Here is a 24,281-nt window from a genome sequence, read left to right as displayed (position 1 = left end):
TTGAGACTATCGAGAGGATCCAGGGGCTTGAAAACAGACGTTTTCAAGTGTTGATAAACAAATTCAATCGACCAACAAGAAGACAGCTGTGATTCCTGACCTGAACCTCATCACTTTTTTCCTTCAGAGGTCAGGGTGGAAGAAGGGGAGAGAAAATAGTCATGTGTGGTGCGCTGCTGCTTCCTTCTGTGGGAACTGGTTGTCGAGTTTTCCTATCCTGGAAACCCCTAAATTGTTGAAGGATCTCGGCTTATGGTCAGACCTGCCCTGACTTTGGGCAAAAGGTTTAGGACCAGGTTTGGTCAAGATCACCAAAGACTTGACAGTTTGCATGGGTGTCTTTTTCTTCGTTAGTTCATCTTCCGTAGACAAGTGGAGCAGATCTGAAACCTCAAATGGGAGTTCCAGGATTTGCTCTTGGTTGTCTGAGGAGAACCTGGTGGCATGCATCCAAGTGTGTGTGAGGGTTCTCTGCATTTGCACTCTCACACACATGCCCCGGCTGGCTGTATCTATGTGGGAGACAGTAGACTCCATGAAGTCCTGTGCTGCTGTGCTTGCTTCCGTCAGACTTGCCTTGAACGCCACTTTCCTGTCCAGGGGTAAGTCTGGAAGGAAGTCACCAAACACCCTCCCAGGCTTGTGGTTAGCTGCCAAGAGCAGAACGTCGATGTTAGCCTGCTGTAAATGCTGTCCTGCATTGAGGTATACCGCATTGAGGTATACCTTCCTGCCGAAGGACTCCAACAAATTGTCCTCTTTAGGTAAACAGCTGGCTACAGAAGAAGATGTCAAGGAGCCAGAGGTTTTGGAATAAATGTAGGCTGCTACCACAATTGAGGAGTGCAGCAGAGGATTTGCCAAGAGCAGCAATTGATCCTTTTCCAGTTGCCTGAAGTGTCCATCCAGCCGTTTATTAGTTTGGAAATTGTTCCCCGGCCTTTCTCAGAGCTTCATTGCTAGGCAGAGAACATCCTTCTGGAGATGGATGCCTGACCTGCTGGCAGATTTGAGAGACAACACTTCAGCTAGCACCCCCGACTCCTACTGAGCCTGCTGTGGTTGTGGAAGCCCCAGAAATTCCACCAGACCCTGGAGCCAGCCATGAAATGCCTTGACTGAGGCTGGGGCCGCTGCTTCCTCTGTGTCATCATCAGTACCATCCTGCGCCATCATCCTGCACCTGGGTGCCAGGTTATGCACCTTGCGTGCCTCCTGCAGACTAGTGCCCTGTTGCAGATTATTGCCCTGCAAGGGCGTAGCCTGGGGCAGCAGTATTTGAGGAGGCGGTAGAGGCGGCGGAGGGGATGGTGGCAGCGGGCCTGCACAAGGAGAGGAGGCAGAACAGCTAGGAACTTTAGGACTGCGACCTCTGGGGGCTGTGGCAGAGGTCCCAGAGGCAGCATATGAGGGGGCAACATATGTGGGATCACATCCCTAATATGATCTTTGAGGTACCCTGCCATCTGTTGCGGCCTCTTGAGGGTTAAGAATCGTTTGTAAAAACGACCCTCACACGCCACATGATTTGGACGGGGAACTCAGCCCTCCGAAACACTAGGCCCTCTGGAAGTCTCTAGCCCCTCTGAAGCACTGGCCCCTCTAGAAGGCTCCTGGCCCTCCAATGCACTTGGTAGGATAATTTCCTCTGGGGACCTGTGAGGGGTAACCCAAGGGTCAACTGGTGTAGATGTATCCCTGGGCGGACTAGTCCGCTGATGTTTGCTGGCCACTGTCACTGCCTGGGGGAAAGGGCTGCTGCTACAGTGTCTGACCCACTCAGATAGTGATAGTGTCCCATGCGGCCTCATTTCCAGCTCAGACTCCAGCTGCAAAGGCTCTGCCACATGTCTGGCCACCATTCTGTGGCTCAATGCCATGTCTTGAGGAGGAATACACGGGAGCCTCTTGTCCGGAGCAGGTTCTTCCACCTCATCCGTGTGGTCGGTAGCCCTTTCACTCTGAGAACCTATAGAGGAACAGCTGAATGCCTCTGCAGGAAGTACACCAGCAGTTGTGACTATTCAGCAGAGAAACTTCTAGAAAAGGTATCCGTTAAGAAAGCCATATTAGATGTATTCCCGAAGAGATGACAATCTCTTGGAGGAAGTTCCCGAAGGAATATGAAAATGAGATAAAGAGGAGCTGGTGACGTCACATGAACCGAGCATGACACACTAAGAAGATTGGCTGAAGAAGAAGATGTTTGAACCTTATAGAAACTGATGATGAAAAAGAACCAAGTGAATGTTCATATGTGAAAAGAAGATTGCATGTGTGAAGAGCACTGCAGAAAATGCAAGTAATTTGATAACTGTACAGATGCAGCAACGCAAGTAGACTAGGTGATCATAGAAGCTGGCTATAAGTAGTGAATAGACCCATGGAGAAAGAAGGATCAAGAGCTGTGTCGCAACAAATAAGTAGCTGAGATCGTGGAAGAATCAAGAAGGTTTGTTTGGCTTGGTATCAAAGTTGGAGCAAGCAAAGGCCGGTTATCTATTCTTGAAGGCAGTAAACCTGAGAGTCTGAAACGCTCCCTATCAAGGTGCAAGAAAGAACACCATGAGTGCCAAGTTTTATTCATTTAAGACCATTAAAGGCTGCAAACCAGGCCAAAGTACGATCCCCTGTCACGTGAGCTGAGGATGAACATAGGATGGGCATTCAGTTCCAGAACTAACGATAGCACATGCTCTCACTCCCTTATATTCCTAGAGACGAGGATACTTTGCAAGGTCAAGTTCAAAGACAATCTTCATGGCAGAAGGCATGGGTGATGAGAGACGTTGGACTAATTGGGTGGGGAAGTACAGTCGAGTCCACCTCCTAGCACCTGGGGTATGACTTTACATGCTGCTAGTTAGCTGAATGTTCCAGACTGGCACGAGTGTGCCAACCAATTATGGTGGGCCATATAACAAAGGGCCTTATGGTTCAAGAGCCAATGACATACCGTGTATCTAAAAATTGTTGAAGATTACTTGCACTAGGGGTGGGAATGAGTTGTCCACCTAACAGTAGATGTCCAATCACAACCTGACCCCTTGTATAAAGTATACTTAGATGTTCCCCTTGAGCCAACCACAACCCCCGTAGGTTTCTCTTGTTTGCCACGTAGTATGACATCACATATGACAAATTTGTGTTATAAAAGTATGCTTTTTTATGAAATGCTTCGAGAGATTGCTGTGTGACATCCGCTGATGTCCGTTGTAACTCCCTGTTTTAGACAATTGATAATAAAACAGTATATTGGAATTTGCCATATTCCTGAGTTGGTTTGATTATTTGGTTTAAGAGTTACTCTACATCCCATCCACTGCATGGCTCGTTAACCACTGAGGACCATAAGTTCAGGTGGTAGAAATGTTGGATGGTTTTAACCAATCGACCAGTTAGGTCCCGATTTTTGGATGATCGACATCCTTCCACAATCTAGCCAGAAGATCCCAGGGTTTCCGGTGGAGAGTAGCCGAATGGAAATCTTGCAAGAAAAACTGAGACAGTGGGCAGGGTTCCTATTTGATTAAATCCCTAACTTGTTTCCACGGGTGCTCTGCGGATGGAAGGCGAAAGTGGTCGGTTGGAGGAGGAGACGATACCGAAGGCCTTGAGTCGATAGACGGACGAATGGTGAGTAGACTAAGGGGAATGGCAAACTAATGGGACAGGATTGTGGTAATTTTAAAGTAACAGGAAATATTGAGTGAAGAGATATAGTGCCTGAGAAACCTGACCCAAGGGAGTCTAGAAGAAGTCGTCTCACACTCCAACGGGAGTCACTAGGCTAAGTGTGAACAGGTTCACATAAGCAGACGATTTGAAATCTGTGACAGAGTAATTGATTAGAGACGAGGAAAAAAAATGGTGATCAGAGGCTATTTTTAGTATATGTGCAAAGTCGACTCATCTGTCTGTGTATTATGTATTGAATAAAGGTTTCGAAAAAGTGACAAGAGTTGTAAAGAATTGAGGCGAAGTTAAGGAATTATAGGGACTATATAAGAAAGAGGTTGGTACCATTCCTAATATAGACAGAGAGAATTGAAAAAGTAGCGGTGTGAGCAGCGATTGTTGGGGCACACTCTTATTTATTGTTTTAAAAGTATTGAAAAGTGGTGAATGCCGTTTTATAAAATCTGGTAAGTATTGACACTCAAATGAGACTCGTCACAATGGGAGACACTCCTCTGATGCATTTATGTAAGACACTGCCAAAGCACATGCCCAAGCTCAAACAGTATAGTGCGGAATGGGTGAAAGGCACAGCAGTTAAGATGTTCATGCCGTGGCCACAAGGGGGATCACTGGCAAAAGCGGTATTGCAACACATGAGCACATACTTGCACGCTGCGTACACGGGGAAGAAATTAGAGAAAAGGATAGCTATTCTAGAGCTTTGGAGAATATACCAGGAAGAAAGAGAAGATCTGCCAACGGAGGAGTGGATGCTTAGCCAGTGTAAGGAGGAAGGTGTTGAGCCCTCTGCTCCCCTTACCTCAACCGAAATGAAAGGCGCTAGTGCAGTAGAGGTAGGGTTGCATCCTTTATAGGAACAGAAAGCGGCGATGGGGTATAGTAATCCGATATACAAACCACCTGCTTATAGCAGTGACGATAGTCCGGAGGAGAGTAAGAGAAAAGAAGAGATCTTTAGGATCATACAAGACAAAGAAGAAAATAGTGAACGGTCGAATATGTCGACAGAAATAGAGAGAGAGATTAAGAGATGGAAAGGAGAGAAGGATAAATCTGACAAGGTAACGCTCGTTCAAAACGAATGGATGGGAGGACAGATATTACTCAAGCTAGATATGAAAAGTATCGAGGAAGTAAGGCAAAGAGAAGGTAAAGATGAATAGGATAGAAAAGACGGGGAATGTGAAAAGAGATTGAAAGAAGAGGAGTATAAAAGAAAGAGCAGAGAGCAGCGAGAACAGATGTATTAAGAGGGACAACAGAAGAAAGAAGAAAGAGAAGATTAGCAACAAAATTATGACAATAGGCAAAGAGAAATGGAAGACAGAGATTGTAACGCTCACCTGACTCCCACGGAGGCGCTGGCCTGGTTCGCGCTGCTGTGACCTCTTCTAAGGTGATGCACAGGGTTCAGAAGACGGACTGGACCGGGCCGCCAAATCTGGCTTGTCTGGCTCGCAGAAGTATCCTTCTGTAGGCGAAAATAGGGGATTAACTGTCTGCGGGGTAATGCAATCAGCCTCCCACTTTCACCTTCCTCGAAACCCTTCTGTGATTCCTCGTAGCGTCTCACGTTAGGGTCTGGAAGGACGAGCTCTCCATCCTGCTTCTGATGCAGGCGCGCGTTGGTATCCAGTTACTTCACTGGATTTTCGGATTGGTGAGAACCAAACTTGCTTGGCTTCCAGGTAAGTTTTTTGATAAGAGATTCCCCTTGTGTCCATGCATTAATGTACTAATGCTAGTGTCTTTTTCCCCATAGGGGCCAGGATACGGAATGCCGGGGAACAGGCACCGACCCGAGATGAGAGGTGAAATCCTTGTAGAAATCAGGTAAGTATTTAATTGTTTTTTAGTAATGCCTTTTAATTCGCTCATTAACGCTGATGTCTCTTTTTCCCCTTAGGGGCCGGGGTCCGGAAATGCCAGGATGCGGCGCGGACCCGAAATGAAGAAGGAATGAATCAACAGGTAAGTCTTAACGTGGAGATTTAGCTTTCCTTATTCCCTTCTCTCTCTCACCTTTTGTTCTGGTCTTTTTCTCCCTAGGCGCTGGGGCGTGACTGCGGATCCGGATGATCCCTGCTGAACATGGAGGCGCCCTGTAAAGGTGAGTGGAATGCGGCGCTGCAGCGATCGACGCGATGAGCTTTTAAATGAGTCTTCCTTTTCAGGATTGTCGACGAGATATCTCCGGGATGCAGATTTAGCAGGTAAGGACTTTTCCTTCTTCAGTTCTCTTCTTCTCTTCCTTTGCAGGTGATCCAGGATGCTGGCAGGCGTGGCAGAAGTCAGGATGCAGGAGCAGACACGGTGAGCGTCCAGCTGCTAGATGCAGAACAACGCGAAGCACGTGTGGCTGTTTGGGTGGGGTTTAAATAGCCTTGGAAGAAGTTCGAGGTATGTATCCTTCTTCCAATCAGGAATGTATCCTTACCCGACCACGCCCGGATGGTAAATTAGTCCCACATGTTAAGTAGTTCCTTTCAGGCCTCAAGGAGGCCGGGATCCTGCAGCATGGTCTGCATCAGGTAAGTGCACCCAAGCACTTCCATAATGAGCCTGGCGCCTATGGTGCCAGGACTGATGTCTTTTATGAGCCTGGCGCCATAGGCGCCAGGACACTGTCCAAAGAGCCCCTATATGGGGTTGCTGGGTCCTTCCTTGGGGACTGGATGTCCGCTTTCGGGGACGCAGGGCTTGAACTGGCTCCCCGGGAGTGGGCATCATGACAGAGATAGAAAAGAAAGGAAGAGAGAAGAAGAAGAAGAGTAGAAATTAAGGGACAAAAGGATAACGACAAGAAGGGATGAGGAGGAAGAAAGGAGAGCAGGAATGAGAAGCGAAGACAAGAGGAAGAGAGAGTTAGATGGGAGGCGAGAAAACAAAGAGAATTAGACAAAGAATTACAACGAAGGAGAAGGCAATGGGGTCTTGATGCCAGTATCATTTGTAAAGAATCAGTAGGGCTAAGCCCAGCAATACGATGGAACAGAATGGAAGAGTTCCTTCCGTTAATGGGAGCAACTTCCGGGGCATCTAGAGTAGTGTTAGAAGAAGAAAACTTTGAGATAGGAAGTATCGGAGACAGGATCGATAAAGCCTATCAAGAATAAAAGGAAGGTAGAAAATCTGGAAGCCAAGGGAAGGGGTATCAAGCCCTAGCATATCAATCACAAAGTGAAGAAGAAAACCTGTTCAGCCTCGAACATAGAGCATTGCCCTTAAGTAGACTGAACTTAGACAAGGGTGAAGGGAATGATAGTCACATTTCTTGGAGACAAGACAGGTCAGACAAGGGGAAGAGGGAGCGAGCGTGTGTGCCCCCGAGGAAAGCCTGCAGACAGACAAAGAAGTAAAATGGTCAGATCTGGAACAAACTAAGGATAGGATGCCAGATCCCGTACCAGAACGTCCCTGAGGATGATCGTATTGTGAGAATAGAGAATCACTGCCATATGTGAACAGACTAAGATCTGTGCAAGCGAGGAGATGGTCAGGGATGATTGTCCCTGCCATGGATAGGCAGACGATGGCAGCCGGCTGCAAGTTAGGGTTTATGCAGTTTCTCTTATTGGAAAAAGGGGGAACAAGACTGCAGTATATCCCATGGCTGCAGATGGAGAAAGATAATTTAAGGTGCAAGCTCCCGAGTTTGATGTCGGGCGCTGGGAAATGGATATACGAGTTAGATGAGATGACAGGAGGTAACACATTAGCCATAGGGGACATTAAGGGTCTCTTGGCAGCCATCTTGGAGAAAGAGCTGATGACATATGGAGCAGAGCAGGCTATTTGATTGTGACAGCACAAAATACAGCGCATGACGGAGCGCCGTTTAATAATTACAGAGCAGATGTGTGGAGGGCTCCCAGGATACAGTATCCTGACACATCAGATATGGGTGCAATTATGACACGTAAACTGAAGGAAGATGGAGACCATATTGCTTACATTCAGGATTTTCAAGAGCATTGGTAACTTGAAACGCAGGAGCTATTGCATTCGTTTACCACATTCTATGTCAGGGGTTGCCTGAGCAAGTACAGAGGCAAATGAAGAAACAGATGGGAATGGAAGCGAACCCATGGGCTCAAATAAAGCTGACGATAATGCATCACTATTGGCTATTGCAGGAGGAAAAAAAGAAGAAAGAGGAGGCTATGACAATTGAGAAAACCAAATTAGTTCAGAAGAAATAGTCAAAATGTGAATTGAAGGGGTGGAATTGACAAGCGGAGAAGGATTGGGGATGCAGCAAAAAGTGGGTGCATTGCATGTGAATAATCAGCGCCCGATGGACCAAGGAGGTAATGGGTACATGCTACGAGGCAGAGGTATGGGCTATAGAGGAAAGTGGGGATTTCAAAATAATCAAGGTGGGTTTCAGAATGCACAGAATGAGAATCAAAATGCGCATGGAGGATTTAACGAAGGAGTACTTGTTAGTCTAACACCCCCTGTATGTTGGACTTGCAGGATGACAGGGCACATTGCACATGTATGTGGGAGCCAAGGGAATGTACAGAATGGCCAATTGTCGACAGGGGGGACAGCTTTTCCTCCACCATATGGCACACAAACTAGGGAAGGGTTTGCCCAAGATCTGACAGTGTATCAGTCGCAATTGCGGTGAATGCAACAAACACAGCAACCAGAGCAAGTGCAAATGAATCCACCGCAAGGGCAGTCACGACAAGCTCCCATGTAGACACAACAGTATGCAAACACAGGACAACTACTGACACCTAGAATAGGAGGTGCCACTGTAGTGGGAAGAAATCCCTTCACAGGTACAGGGGTATGCATGTACCCACAATAGGACAGCTCACAGTGTGACTTGATGTGTTCAGTATCAGTGACACCAGACCCCCAAGAAGAACCAAGGTTTGATGTGATGATAGGAGGCAAATCTTTTTCTTTTCTAGTAGATACTGGGGCTACTCGTTAATGTATACGAGAGGGAAAATAGCCAATGTCTGGAATTGCCATGAATGCTCAAGGGTTCTCTGGAACTACAAGTCGAGTTCCTTTCACTGGTGAATTACCAGTCTCTATAGCAGAGTGTGACATATATGTCCATTGTTGCATTCACAAGAGACACCAGTTAACATATTGGGAAGAGATCTGATGATAAAACGTAACATGACGATTTAATTTACTGATGAAGGAATAATGTGTTCCACACCAGGAATACACTACTTAAAAGTGGGCATATTTATACTGGTGTTCACAGGGCTAGTGGCGTTCCAATAGAACCAGAGGTTTTCTTGCATGGGGTGAGCATTCTACTGAAATGGCTGTCTGGTTTATTGGGATTGACTGTGAGGATACCTGATGAATTCTTGTGCAGACCACAGATACATATGGATGGAGAGGGGGGGACAGACCATCCCTATAGAACTAGAAGCAGCCATAGTATGAAGGGAAATGATGATGCTTGAAGGAAAAGATGATGAGGGTAGACCATCGAGAACCGTAATAGCTCTTGAAGAAGGGTATAGATTGACTGACATTACTGATGATGACATGTTTAGAGAAGACCCAACAGATGATGAAGTAGTGTTCTTTATGAGCATTACATACTGGATAAGAATAGTGAACAGGAAAGTCCCACAGCAAATGGCAATAATTCAACAGCGTCCAGCATTTTTTGAGGAAGACCTGGACAAGGTGCCAAATATCCTATGGACCACAGGCCCTTATGGCATAGGTCTGTTAAAGGGTATAGGGAAAGTCAGAATAAAGCTGAAGCCAGGGGTGATTATTCCTTGAGCAAAACAGTACCCCATGTCTCGAGAGGCCGATGAGGGTATATTTAAGACCATTTCAGCACTGATGAAACAAGGTATTCTGGTGCCATCAGATTCATCTTGTAATACTGCAGTGTATCTGATCAAAAAATTGAAGGGAGGTTTGTGTATACATATACAAGATATGAGACTGATTAATCAGATTGTAGATGCAGATTTTCCTTTAGTTCCTAACCCGGCGATGATACTATGCAGTATCCAAGTGGAAGCACGATATTACATGGTGATTGATCTGAAAAATGCGTTTTTCTCAATCTGCAGGTAAGCGGACTGTAGGGTTCCTGAAACAGACCCAAGTGCAAGGTTTGCCAGGGGGCAGTGCGGGTATGCAGCTGGGTGGGCAGGGACCTGGGCCTGTTTTCAGAGGGTGGGCAGGTGCCCAGTGCAATAACAGACAGAGATCAGCACGGAAGAGGAAGAGAGAAGGCAGAAGCAAAGAGGAGCGTCTTGAGGTGCTTCTGGAACTGAAGATGGTTCTCCTCAAGTTTCATAGAGGCAGGGAGGCTATTCCAGAGGGAGGCCCCAGCCGAAGAATGAGATCTACCACCAACTCGTTGCTTAGAGAAGTGACTGACCCTGAGGAAGTTGGAGGTGGAGGAGTGAAGAGCTTGAGTAGGAAGGTATTTCCGAAGGGAGAGTTGAAGGTATTGCAAATCCGTGCCCCAGAAGGCCTTGTGAACAATGCAAAGGATCTTGAACTTAATCATTGCAGCCACTGGGAGCCAATGAAGTTTTCAGGGCTGGAGAGATACGATCCCTGGATTTGAGGTCAAGGACAAGTCTTGCAGTCTTGTTCTGGATGAGTTGCAGAGGGCGGAGAGTAGTGGCAGCCAGATTTAGAAATAGGCTGTTGCAGTAGTCCAGCCTAGAGAGAACCAGAGCTCTAGAGACAGTGAGCTTCTGAAGGAAGGAGAGGAAAGGAAGAATACTTCTGAGGCGGTAGTTGGTAGTTTGACTTCTTAGAGACATCAGAGATGTGTGGAGAAAAGGAAAGTGTGGAGTCGAATATGACCCGAGGTTCTTAGCCACACAGGTGGGGACAGGAGGAGGGCCAAGGGAGGCTGGCTAGAGAGTGACAGGATATTGTAAATGCATATTTACATTGTTCCTTAATGCAAAGTACATGAAGCGTGAAGCACTGACTGGAATATTGGGAATGTAGTTTGTTGTGCTCAAGTAAATCTGAGGCACTCGATTGCTATAATTTTAAGCAGTTCATTTCAGATTGGTGGGTGGTGGGGATTTCTTAAGAGGACATTTGAGGTCCAGAGTTGGGAGTTAGGATAATGGATACTATGGTTCATTCATAGCAATCGAAAGCAGTTGAAGGCACACCACACGCCTTATGAACCTTTCTCAGTCAAAAAGTTGGCAAACGGCTACTTCCAAAGTGCAGTGACTTTACTGCCTCAGCCCTTTCACCCCATCTAATATCAAGCTTCTTATCAGACACTATTCCTCAACCCTTAAGTCCGCAACTCCCCTCTACATCGGTTTCCCAGCTCAAGGACATCAATTTACACAAAACACAGCATGCCCAGAATATACCAGTAACAATGAATGATGGCCTTTGTGTGGATTTCCCTAATAGTTTAACATACTGAGTATATACATGTTTGCTCCTTTCTATGTCAGATTTGTAAATTCCTCATTTTGCTATAACCAGGTCCCTGATGTAATAAAAAAAAACTCACGGTTGCACCTCTGATCAGTAAACCTGGCCTTGACCCCAAAGAGCCGAACAATATATATATAATTTGAAAATTCTGGACAAGACTGCAACGCTCCAGGTACAATCTTTTGTTGAGGCTAATGACATTTTACATGCTGGGAAATCAGATTTTGACCCATCCTATAGCACGAAGACAGCTCTTTTGGATCTTCAATCAAATATGCTCAGTATCTCAGATAAAGGAAAAGTTGGTCTACTTGTACTTTAGGACTTACTGGCAGCTTTTGATCTGCTGGACCATGATGGTCTGCTTTACATTCTTGGGGACATTGGTCAATGCAGTGATGATGCTGTTAAGTGGCTTCCGTCACTTATTTCACAAAGGAGCTCCAGAGTATGCTGGAGTGATGCTGCCTCACCCTCGACTCCCACTTTATGTGGTGTCCCTCAGGTGTCCCTCAGGGAGCATGCATTTCCCCCTTACTCTTCAATCTCTATATAAGACAACTGTGTGACCTTCTGGACAACCTCAAGGTGTTTTTACCAACTATGATGATGACACACAGTTGGTCTGTGTACAGGCCGGTGACCATGATTTAGATTCAGTTTCTCTTCAAACCATCTACAACTATATTGAATCATGGATGAACCAGCACTGAATGTGCCTCAATGACAATAAAACCGAGTTGTTGATTTTTGGTGCAACTTATGCTTGCTCCAGATCTTCGAACTTTCTAATCAATGACTATCACATTGAAGTTGCTAAGAAATACAAAACGTTAGGCTTTCACCTTATTGAGGTCCTTCACTAGCTATTGCTGGGATACCCACATTCAAACTGACAAACAGCACAGGATGATATTTCCCCGTTCAAGCGGCAACCATTTGGAATTCTCTTCCTTTGGATTTAAGATCTCAGGGTGTCCTGAGCCCCTTTCGACAACAATTGAAAACCTTTCTGTTTCACTAGGCTTCCATTACTGATTATCTCGCTATCCCGTCAAGGTCCTGTCTTTTTTTTTGTTGTCCTGCGTTTGTGTTTTGGCGCCATGATACCTGTGGGTTACTGGCACCCTACAAATAAATAAAATACATAAATAAATAAAAAATTAAATGGGACACTGAGTTAAAAAGTGTTGTGCGCTTTCTATGGTGTTGTCTAGTATTTATCTCACTTTCATCATGCAGGCACGAATGAGGACAGCATCTGCATTGTACGGAGCGGCGACACTGGAATCCTTTTATCCAATTCGAAGTCTTCAACTGAGCAACACATGAAAAAAGTCTCTTAATTTGTCCATTCTAATCCTGACGCCTTGTGTTGTGCCATGCTGCATGCATGAGGTAGAGCTAGGCGTTGAATCGTTAGTGTGGTCGGGCAAATCAGTTTTCGCTCCTAACAAAAATGGCCATTGAAAAGCCAATACAGCAATATCCTAAATATCAGTGGAGCAGTGTATCTCACCTGTGTGCTGTCCTGTTCCTCGCTGCTTTCTGTGGTGTTTTTTACATTGGCCTCAAGCACATTGTTCACTGCATTGAACAGGTAGCTTGCTGCATCCCTCCGCCTTTGCTCCCCATCTTCTTCTTCACTGCTGACTGCCAGTAAGGACATGCTCACGTCGTTCAATGTACTGCTGGCTTCCACCTTGGAAGAATGAAGTTCAAACATTTACTTTCTCAAAAACATAAACACCATCCTCATTTAACATTTACCTGATCCCCGTATCCTCCCTTGTTCACCTTCCTTGTTTCAGAGAGGGTAGGAAAGGAATTAAGGATTGCATACCACTCTTTGCACAAGGACGTTCTGTACTGTACACTCTTATAGACACTCAAAGGCTTAACCGCTAACATTGATTAGCAGCTGTATCATCCCGAAGAAGACGGTTTCTTTTTCAAGGAGGAAGAGGTGACGGTTAATTGCTGATTTGGAAACCAGCTTCTTGATGATGGATTTTACAACTGGATTATGGAGATTCAGGGATGAGGAGCAAGTAGAGAGAAGGATCGGAAATGGGGAGCACTCGTGAGTGAAGAACAGACGAGGGTACAGAAGGTATGGCGAGTCTTGGTGGAAGGAAGGGTAGGGGTAGAGGAGTAGCAAGGAATCAGAATATGGCGGGCGCCTAATCTGTGGATGGATTTTTAGATTAGAAACGTAAAGAGGCAGCAGATGTGTATGGTGAGCCCGCCAGCAGGAGGAAGGTGAGGGGATGTGGGAGAGGAGCATATCATGTTGTACAGAGTGATGGTGGCAAAGTTGAAGATTTTGTCCATGTATGAAACAGAGTAATATAGGCGGCCCAGTTGTGGACTGTAGCAAAAACTGAGTCTATGCACTAAAGGAGTGGAGATAAGAGATTGGATTTAGTTATAGACGAGGAGACAGTGGATCTTCTGAAAGTTTAATAGGTTGAATGTAGCTGTGGTGTCAGTTGATGGTCTGCAATGTTATGAGCGTGAACTGTGTCTGATGGTAAAAGCCAATATTCGGAGCAATCTGGTCATCCACCAGCATACGCCTTCCTCTAATCACTCAGTATAATTTTCATTTAATTACAAAGTGTCCCAACCTCATATGCTGCCCACCACCTGCCTGGTCTACTTCTCCCATCCGCGCCGCCTTCTCTACCCTGTGGCCACCATGAAAATGGAAAAAGGATCATTTCTAGAGCACCCTTTGATTACTACTTTGATCATTTTTATCGGTTTTAGCCTTTGGTCTTCTTTTAAATTATGAGATGGTTGACAATTGATTATTTATGAAGTAACATAGTACATTTGATTGTAATCTTTTTGCATATTGTATGAAATCATGAATTATTGTAATTGTTTGTGTTTGTTGCATCTATGATGTACTGTCGATATGATCAAATGAAATGAAACTTCTCTCGTATCTCAATATCTACCCCTGATGCCCTTTCATGCATTAATGTCCAGTTTCCCTCACATATTTCTACCTTTAATTTTGCAATCTGCATCCATCTTTGCCAGTCTCAATTTCTCCCTTATATTCTCCTTTAGCTCCAACTCCCTTAGCATCCATCTCACATGTTCCTCCTGGTCCTTTGTCTCCACATATATCTAGCTACAATTATTTCAATAGCATATCTTTTCTCCTCATTGGACAAGAATATTGGAAATCTACTTCAGTGCTTTCTCACTTGTAGCACTTCCAGACGTCCTCTAATCTAAAGGTCTGCCGTGCAGTCACTGCTAAATCTCCTAGTCTCCCTCCAACCTCCACCTCTGCCACTGCCCTTCTTATCTTCCTCTCCATGGTTCTCTCTTACCACCAAATTGTTTTCTAAGCTATATTTCCACGTCTCACACGTTGCAGTTTACCTATATCTCCTTCCTACTGTCCCTTTTTGTATCTCTGCTCTCTCAACTGCCCTCTCATCTTTTCCTTATTCTTATATCCTCAGTGCTGCCTCTGTCCTTCTCCAACAGCTACCTTTCACAGCATGCCTTCCACTTTTATCTCTGACATCCTCTTAACTGTCTCTCATAGTGTTTATCTTAAACTCACCTTTTCCTCTGTCGTCAGGTTCCTTTGAAGCTCTGCCTCTGTCCACTGCTGTGTATCCCTCATTCCTCTATCACTCCTACTTTACTTCTCACTATTTAGTTGTCTCTCTCATTGTCCCTCCTTTGACCTGCTGCTTCCCAGCTTTCTCTGATTTGTTCACCTCAATTTTGCAGTTACTGTCTGATTTACTCTGATTTTCTCGACTGTTATTCCTCCAGTTTCCTAATCGCCTTATCTCCCATTTGCTCCACCACTCCTATTTAATACCAGTTTTCTTCTGATCTGCGCCTGTTATTATCCAACTTCCATTTTTCCCAGTTACCATCTCCTGTGATTATTTAGCTCTCTTATTCTCTCACGTCACCGTTCCCAATTTCACTCTCACCTTCATATTGACCTCTCGCCTTCTCTCAGCCCCATGTCCTACTGTCTTTGTCATCCTGAGCCCTCGTTTCTTGCCTCTCTTTCCTAGCGTACTCTCCATGCATCCAGCTGTTTTCTAACCACCTTCACCCCCGGTGCTCCTCTTCACGTCCTGCAGTGGAATGCATCTCACCTCCACCCCCCACCTCATATTGGTTACCTTACTTCATTTTATGTAATAATGTATACAGAATGATCCTTGCCACAGATGTTTAGTAGCATGTCACATGAGTCAGTGAATATCAAAACAGAGATTCAGTAATATAACAACTGTCAGGGAAAAGGTATTAGTGACCTGGAACATCAAAGTGTGTGGACAAAGGAGGTCAACGAAGAACTTGGGACTAATAGGAAGAAAAAAGGAGAACATGTGGTGTCCCAATTTCATTTCCTCTAAATCGCTCTCATTTCCCACTGCTCTTTGCAATCCCCAAACACATTGGTGGCTCCGCGTGTGCGAGTAGCATCTTTTTTCTTCATTTTATTCACCATGGATTTTGTTCGCTTGTTACGCCCTTCAATTTAAAATGCCATCCTAAACAACATTTGCAGATTAATGCATGCATTTTCTGAGGTATACTCAAGATTAGGAAAGTAAAATTCATGTGACATTGTCAGTGACTACAACTGGGCCTAAAAAGAAGTAGTCTGAATAAGCCCATCCCAATAAAAAAAAAGCAAGGAACATCAAGGACATCTTGAAGGAATGTAGGGAACTGAGGCATCATGAAGGCAGGAGAGCTCTGGAAAGGAAGTGAGGGACAGCCCCCGAAGAGGTCTCGACACCCTGCAAAAAAACCTAGACACAAATTCCCACAAAGTGAGTGAAAGAATGCCATGGCACAGGAACCAACACCTCTCACGTTACACTGCGTTAGTTTCCCTATGACCAAGTATTTGATACAGAACATTGGCAGAAGTGTACCCAAAACAGTACAGGAACTGTGGCTCTGACAGGGACTGGATAGGCGGGAGCATGCTCTAACACGTGCCAAAGGACTTGCAGCCGGGGCAGACTGACAGCCACATGGGTTTAATGGACAAAGGAGAGCCCCTTATAGTTTTATTTTTTTTCTCTAAGTCAGGTGGAATGGTTATACATCACCTTTGTTAACTAAATCGACACTAATCACTGATCGTAACTCCGCTGCAACCCATACCTAACACCTTCCTGAACAGATGCTGCATGAAACTGGAGAAACTTGCACTATCATGAATACAATTTGGTAATGTATTCTAAAGTGGTATTGTACCAAGAGAACTACAAATAAAATGCTGAATGTGCTTTTTCTGTGCATTTGGCATGATAGAAAATGATGACTCCCAAAATACTGAACTAGGTGAGTGAGGTTTGCGGGGGTGTCCCCCATTCACCTAGTTCAGCATTGTGGGCTTTTGGGGTTGCAGGGGTGTCCCCCGCATACATTAAATGCAAAGCGGGGGAAAAAAGAACAGAATCCGAAAAGCTTCAGTTGCAAAATGCGACCAAGTCGGCTTCACAAATTTGAAACTTGAGCTTTTCGGAATTCAGTATTTTAACATAGATCCTTCTAAAGCCTGGGTCTTAGGACTGAAAGTCTTATATCTCCTCTGGTCTGAAAGAGAATCCTGCAGATCTATAGTCTGTGGTCCTCCATAGACCAATGCTTCCACCCTGGGGTGTTACCCTTAAGGCAGGCGGGAACAGCCCCGTAGATGCATTTGAACATGATGTAGAGAGCTTCAAGCTGAATTATAAGCCATAGTGAACATCACAGGAGGTTTCTTCGAGGAGCTTGGAAATGAACCCTCTTCCTATGTCCAGAAACCAGTCAGTTTGGTGTGCTCTGGAGTCTGCTAATGAGTTTTATTGAAGAACCTTCCTGGAGTGGATTAGAATAGTCAGAGGGACTAATCCCTAAGGCTACTACAAGAATGACACTCTGGTCCTTTGGGATGAAGGGACAAGCCCTACAAAAGCCACAAGATAGCATACCAACTATAGCGCCTAAGGAGTTAACCTAAGATGACAACTTGACAGGTTTTCCAAAAATCAGGAGGAGATGGGGGGGTGAGCAGGGATTCCTTCTCAGTGTCTGCAAGACCACCTTCATCTTCCCCTGGCTAAGATGAATCCAGTTAGAATCCATGGAGGCAGGGAAGTCCTCCAGGCGTCATGAAAGTACCATCAAACGGATTTCAGTTTAGCTGTAACTGATATTGGGTGGTAACGTGAAGAGGTATGTTTTAACTTAAAAAAGAAAGCTTCCAGAAGGGCGGAAATGATTGTAAAAAGTAGGGAAATATTTGACAGTAAAAAATAAAAGTAGTGGAACTCAGTTCCCAATAGTTCCCCCTCACTTTGACTTCTGATACAGTAGGCAGAGCTTGGCTGTGGAGGAATGATAATGATGTGTTATTTACATAGTGCTTTAATCCAAAGAGCTTTACAGAACACATATTTCCGTACAATATCACCCAGAATTTGGTACTCATTTATCGACCTCAGAAGTATGAAAGGCTGAGTTGGCCTTGCTGGGATTCAAACCTGCGACCTGCAGATCACGCTCAGATTGCAGCAGCGAGCTGCTCAGCCCACTGTGTCAAAAGAGAAATTATATCGTGCCTCCTATTGCAATAAATATATGTATATTGGCCTACACCAAGCTGCTCGAAAGTCGCTTGCAAAAGAATCCGTGTTGCAAGGTCTTGACCTTAAAATCAATGTAAGCTGCCATTTTAGGCCAATACGCCATTTTAGGATTCGCTTTGTAAAAGTCACCCTGTGAGTTAAAATGGTGGACGATGTCATTCCAAAATACAACATGGCCGTCTTGACCTCTGCACATAGCTAATATGTAACTTGCCTGCAGGCCACTTGTTGAGGTCATGAACTGAGACCTTGTCCTTTCGTTGACTTGTGTGTAAGGGATTACTCGTGTAAAGAAACTAATCCACGAGTATACTATAAAAACAATGTATTCAAATACTGAACATAGAACACTTGTTTAACCACATTGTATTAATGTTTAAGAAGACTAACATGGAAAATCCCAGATTACACAGTTGTTGTATAGGCTTGTTGATACATCTATTAAAAGTAAACCAGTTTTATGCGGTTGTTCGAGACTTGGCATGAACCCTAGATCGTTGATGTATTAAGTGAAATATTAACCCGAAGTGGAACAACGTTGGAGTTTGTTATTTTGTACTGAGGGCCGATAGCTATCTGATTTTGCTCTGTTTTTGTAACTGGATTCAGTATAAAATAAAGTACTTTGTATGTTCCTTTGTAACCCGTGTTCGGTGTATTTCCTTTTGGGGTACTCAGCCTAGATATTTTGATTTTGTTTTCACAGTTGGCACCCGAATAGGGACCCTCAAGATTGATGCCGGATTGTTGAAGGTTGACACACGCTATCAGACTGGGATCGGATGGTGTGACAAAAGGGGCCCCACTGAACGAGATGCGACACCTCAGCAGCGCTGCACGACCCGATCCCAGGACGATTAGCTTGTGGTATCAGACGGCGTCTTGACGAGGGTCCACTTAACGAGGTGGGCAGATTTGCTGAAATCACCGTACACAAGGTAATATTAGTTAGGTAAGATTCTTTGAAATCCGATCGGACCTCCTTAGGTTTGTTCAGGTGAGTCGTGACCCGACTGTTAATTCAACCCTGAAAATTTGAATTTGGCGCATTGTATCTGCAGACACAATTATTGACCAGGTAACACGAATCATTTGATATGTCTGGGAAATTGTCTACCTGCTTCAGGGCGTTGTTCCGCAGTGATAGACAATCTTTGGAATTTAGCCATCCGGCACCACAGGAGGGGTCGCCGGCATGTACTATGTACTGTAAGCATGACATTGGAAGTATAGTATTTAATGAAAATTAATAATAATAGAAAGGAGTTAGAAAAGTTGCAGAATGAGGATGACAAGGAGGAAAGTATGTATGTACAGAAATGGGTCCTTCCTTGTCTTAAATCGATATCTGAGGAAGCACGAATTTGTACGAAGGACGCACTTAGATGGATTTCGGATATGTCGATAACTCCAGTTGAAGTATATGACATGTATAGTCAGTATACGCCAGAAATGCAGAGGAAAGTGATACAGGTAATGATAGAGTACCTTCAGGATGATTGTGTAAAAAGAAAGATTAGTTGTCCCACAGAGTTATTGAGTATTTACAAGAGAGCTTTTTCACTTGACACTTCTTCGACTGGTTTAGCGCTCGATTTAGCTCTGTTGCTTAGTAAGCGTTCGGAGTCACCTTCTTGTCAGTTGCCTATGAGAGAGGTTCCTCCGACATTTGTCCCGAAGGTTGAGATTGCGGCTGATGTTGCACGAAATATAGTCGCTGTGGACATTCCTGCACATTATGTATCGCAGTTCATTCACGTCCCGTTCTCAAGACAGGAAGTGAACACTATTAGACAATCTATTCCTGATATTAGGAAAAATCCGACAGGATTCTATAAAGGAATAGAGTCCGTCTTGCAATGCTCAGTGTTCACCTTAGGCGATATCGATTTGTTATTTCCTGTACTCCTGGCCGTAGATTTGTGGAAACAAGTTAGAACTATAGACAACGTGCCAGGGTTGGGAGATACATGGGTAAATATAACTAGACTGGATGGAGAAAGGCCAGCTGGTGAAAGACCGCCTCAGGTGATATTAACTTTGCCTGATAGAATCATTGCAAAATTGAAAACCATAATTCCAGGGAAAAGAATTATATGGGACAAATTTACGGCCTGTATCCAAGGAAAGACTGAGGGTGCTACCGAGTTCTTTAATCGGTTCAAACAGCTACTCTCAGATTTCAGCGGACAAGACCTAGGCACAGAGTCTGGGAAAAGGTTATTTGTGGACAAATTTGTGCGTGGATTGCTGCCTGACATCCAGTCACAAATGATGTCTTCTGAGAGCGCTTGGCAGGCGAAATCGCAATCAGAAGTACTGCACATGGCTCAGTACTACGAGAACCGTGTCAATAATGAAAAAGATAGAGTTGAAAAACGAAAAGGTGATTTGAAAACTAAAGTGCTATTGCAGCAAATTGTTAGAGGCCCCACAGGGGGTAGTTCTCAGATTAGAGGTCAGTATGTCCCGCAAGGGAATGTGCCCTTGGGTCCTGTGAACATTAACCAGTGTGCCTATTGTCGCCAAGAGGGTCATTGGCGTGCACAATGCCCCGTCCTTCGACAAAGATCGAATAACACATTTGGAAATATGGGTAGACGATCCAGAGGTCTCCCGGGTGTAGGGGGCCCTGGTAGAGGTCAGTTTACACAGGATCCTCAGCAACCTTTCTCGCAGGATAATCAGATTTCGAGTGCGGACACCAGAAACATATTTGATCATCCTTGCGCTGCATATTTATCTGAAGAGCTTCCTTTTGATGCCATTCTGTTTCGTTAGGATTGCCCGAAGCAGGGTTTGGACCCTACACCTATTCCCGTCAATCAGAAAGGTCCCTACGTTGAAATGGTGGTGGGAAATGAGAAACCTCAGTTTTTGATAGACACTGGAGCACAGAAGTGTTCCATTGATCATTCACAGGTTCCAAACATTCCACTGTCAGGGCAAACCAATGTTTCTGTAGGGTTTTCTGGCACACCAGTTGTTTGTCCGGTTTCTTTGCAGGTACCTATTTCTTTGTGTCCTTTTACGGACCACTGTCCATTTCTGTTGACTTCGAATTGTGGAGAGAACTGGCTGGGGGTTGAATCTGTTAAAATAATTAAATGCAGTGATTTATTGTTCTTCTGATGGAGTGCGCTTGACGATTTCACCACAGCAATTTTCTGTCTAGCAATTCTTGACTAGACCTTTGCCGCCAGAATTCATTAATGTAACAGAGAGCTTATGGGCTGTTGACGACAATGATGGCAGTGTTTTACAGATTGAACCTGTTAAGATAGTTTTGAAACATGGAATTGAGCTGCCACGCATTCCTCAGTATAAGATTTCAGTTGAGGGCGAGCAAGCTTTGAAATGCATTGTTTCCGATTTTGTGCATCGCGGGGTGATTGAAGAAATTTCAGGAAGTTTGTGTAATAGTCTGATTTTACCCGTGTACAAGAAAGGCGATAATGCAATTCCATTCCGTTTCATAATTGATTTACATGCCATTAATAAAGTCGTGGCTCCACAATTTCCAATTGTGCCTGGTGTAACGACAATCCTAACCATGATTCCAGCTACAGCTACAGCTACTTACTTTAGTGTGGTGGATCTAAAGAATGCTTTCTTTAGTATTCCTATACACAAGGATAGTAGATACTTGTTCGCGTTCACCTTAGGGGGACGCTCGTTCACATTTACTCGTGCTCCTCAAGGGTACACAGAGAGTCCTAGCATTTATAGTAGGGCTTTGAAAGAACAACTTGTTACCCTTGAATTGCCCTCTACCTGTACATTGCTTCAGTACGTTGATGACTTGCTTTTAGCTGCTGACTCTGAGAGCGCCTGTAAGGAGGGCACTGTGTTATTGCTTATCCATATCCTAAGCATGGTCACAAAGCTTTGCTTAAAAGATTTCAATATTGTTGCCAGGAGGTTGCTTATTTAGGCTATCTCCTGTCAAAGGAGGGAAGAAGATTGACACCTGAAAGAATAAAACACAATTCTGGCATGTCTGTCCCAAATACACAGAAGGAAGTTACAGCCTTGATAGGTATGGCTTCTTACTGTAGGTTGTGGATCCCAAATTTTTCACTAGTGATCAAACCGATGTTGGCTTTGATGAAGAAGGGCATTCCTTCACAATTGCCATGGAACGCGGAACACCAGCAATCGTTTGACTTGCTTAAGACTGCATTATGCTCTGCACCAGTTTTGGGCACACCAAACTATGAAAAGGCCTTTGTGTTGTTTGTGCATGAATGTGATGGATGTGCTTTGGCTGTATTAACGCAGAAACATGGAGGGAAGAATAGGCCGTGCTGTTACTTTTATTCCGCCATTGATCCTGTAGCATGCGCTTTGCCAAGATTTTTGCGAGCTGTCGCTGCTGCTGCTGCGTCTGTAAAACAGAGTGAGGGAATGGTCCTAGGCCATGATCTAACCCTGATGGTGCCTCACTCTGTAGATGTTCTACTGAACCGAACTCAAACGCAACACCTCACTTCTGCACGGTTGAAAAGATATGAATTGATCTTGTTTGCCCCTCACATTCAAATTAAGAGGTGTTGTGCTCTTAATCCGGCTGAACTCCTACCTTTCCCGCAAGATACTACTTGCGGCGATGAAGAATCACATGACTGTCTGTATACTACCGAACAAGAGACAAAGGGTAGAATTGATTTGAAAGACACCCCTTTGGATAATCCGCAAGGAGAACTGTTTTGTTATGGCTCCTGCTTCAAACTTCCAGATGGAACATCCACAGCTGCTTATGCAATCACTACATTAAGCACGGTTGTGGAAACTAAGAGAATCACGCATAATTCTGCGCAGGCCGCAGAGATTATAGCATTGACCCGAGCTTGTGAACTTTCCGAAGGGCTTGCAGTAAATATATATACTGATAGTAAGTATGCCTTTGGGGTGGTTGACAACTTTGGGAGACTTTGGTCAGAGAGAGGGTTCCTAACTTCACATGGCACCAAAATCCAACATGGCTCCTTAATAGTACAACTACTCTCAGCCCTTGCGCTCCCTACTCAGTTAGCAGTTATGAAATGTGCAGCACATCGAAGGGTTACAGATGATATGGGGAAAGGGAATGCTTTCGCTGATCAGATAGCTAAACAAACTGCTACCGATCTCCTTACAGAGATGTACGTTTCAAGGGAGATTGTAAATGCTTATTCAATGGATGACGGTGTTGGGTCTGTACGGGATATCCAAGCTGATGCCGCGTTAGAAGAATCCAAAGGTGGGCTGAAGGCTTGGGGAAACTTGATGATGACCGGTGTTGGGTGGATATGGTGGAAGGGAAATGGCTACTCCCAGACGCGTATGTAATGATGATGGTCATCATGGCCCAGGGTCCTACGCATGTATGTGCCCAGAAGATGACAAAAATGTTAGAGAAGGTTTGGGTAAATGACAAAATTTCAAAAATTGCCCAGTGCTACATCCAGGATTGCATGATTTGCCTACAACACAATGTGGGAAAGGGGACAGTAACTCCAAGGGGAAGTTTTGGGCCACCCTCTGTCCCCTTCGAAGTGATCCACTTTGACTTTATTGAAATGGGACAATGTGATAATAAAAAATATGTGCTGGTGGTTATCTGCGCTTTTAGTAAATGGGTTGAGGCTTTCCCTGTTAAAGATGCTACAGCCATGACAACTGCAAAAATCATGTTAAGGGAATACTTCCCGCGGTTCGGGCTACCAAGAGTTACCTGGTCGGACAATGGTAATTCTGCAGATATGTACGGCATTACGAATTGACAAACGGTTCCATTCGGTGAGACATGCTCAGAATGCCAGACTAGTAGAAAGACACAACGGTATCATTAAGAAAAAGCTTGCTAAGACATGTGCAGCACCAAACTAAAATGGCCGGACGCCTTACCGATCGTGTTGTTATCCATGCGTACAACCCCTCAAACTAAGACTGGGCTCTCTCCATTTGAGGTGGTAATGGGGAGACCTGCCAATATTTGGAACCTTCCTAAATGCAATTCATTGAGAAATGTTGAAAATGTATTACTTTCAGATTATTGCAGCCAGTTGACTAAAAACCTGTATTTGATTTATCACCAGGTACGAGAAGCTTTACCTGTGCGATGCGAGGGCCCGGGCCATAGTATACGGCCTGGAAGCTGGTGCTCGTCAAAGCATTTGAGCGCTCCTCCTGCCTTGCGCCTCACTGGCGTGGGCCGTTCCAAGTCCTGTTGGTCACCCAGACAGCGGTGCGGTTCTGTGGGAGAAAGAACTGGATCCACGCGTCTCACGTCAAGAAACTTCCTCACCCTGTGCCACACGTTACAGAAGAAACAGAACCCCTCGCTAATGCTGCAACCAATGATCCCAAAGCAGTAAATAGCACTGAGAGTGTGTCGGAGAATCTCTCTGAGCCTGGGGAAGCTGCCATTTTGTCTCCCCACTCTCCAAAGGTTTTGTATCCGGAAACTGCTATTTTAAATTCAGCATTGTCACTTATTTCCGACACGTTGCTTCCAGCAGG

At 44.8% G+C, this 24,281-nt stretch overlaps 1 protein-coding gene across 3 annotated transcripts in view; it reads right to left on the bottom strand.

The window, feature by feature from the left end:
- Positions 1–24,281, bottom strand: part of LOC138455382 (polycystin-1-like protein 2) — a 900,768-nt gene that overhangs the window by 532,734 nt on the left and 343,753 nt on the right. For all 3 annotated transcript variants that reach the window (XM_069607102.1, XM_069607103.1, XM_069607104.1), the window contains one exon: positions 12,653–12,835. In XM_069607102.1, coding sequence (XP_069463203.1) covers positions 12,653–12,835 — 183 coding nt within the window. The remainder of the gene's footprint in view (positions 1–12,652; positions 12,836–24,281) is intronic.

Source organism: Ambystoma mexicanum, chromosome 1p, assembly GCF_040938575.1.
Source record: "Ambystoma mexicanum isolate Mex_15411 chromosome 1p, UKY_AmexF1_1, whole genome shotgun sequence".
NCBI classification, from domain to species: domain Eukaryota; kingdom Metazoa; phylum Chordata; class Amphibia; order Caudata; family Ambystomatidae; genus Ambystoma; species Ambystoma mexicanum.
This window is presented reverse-complemented; position numbering and strand designations above follow the sequence as displayed.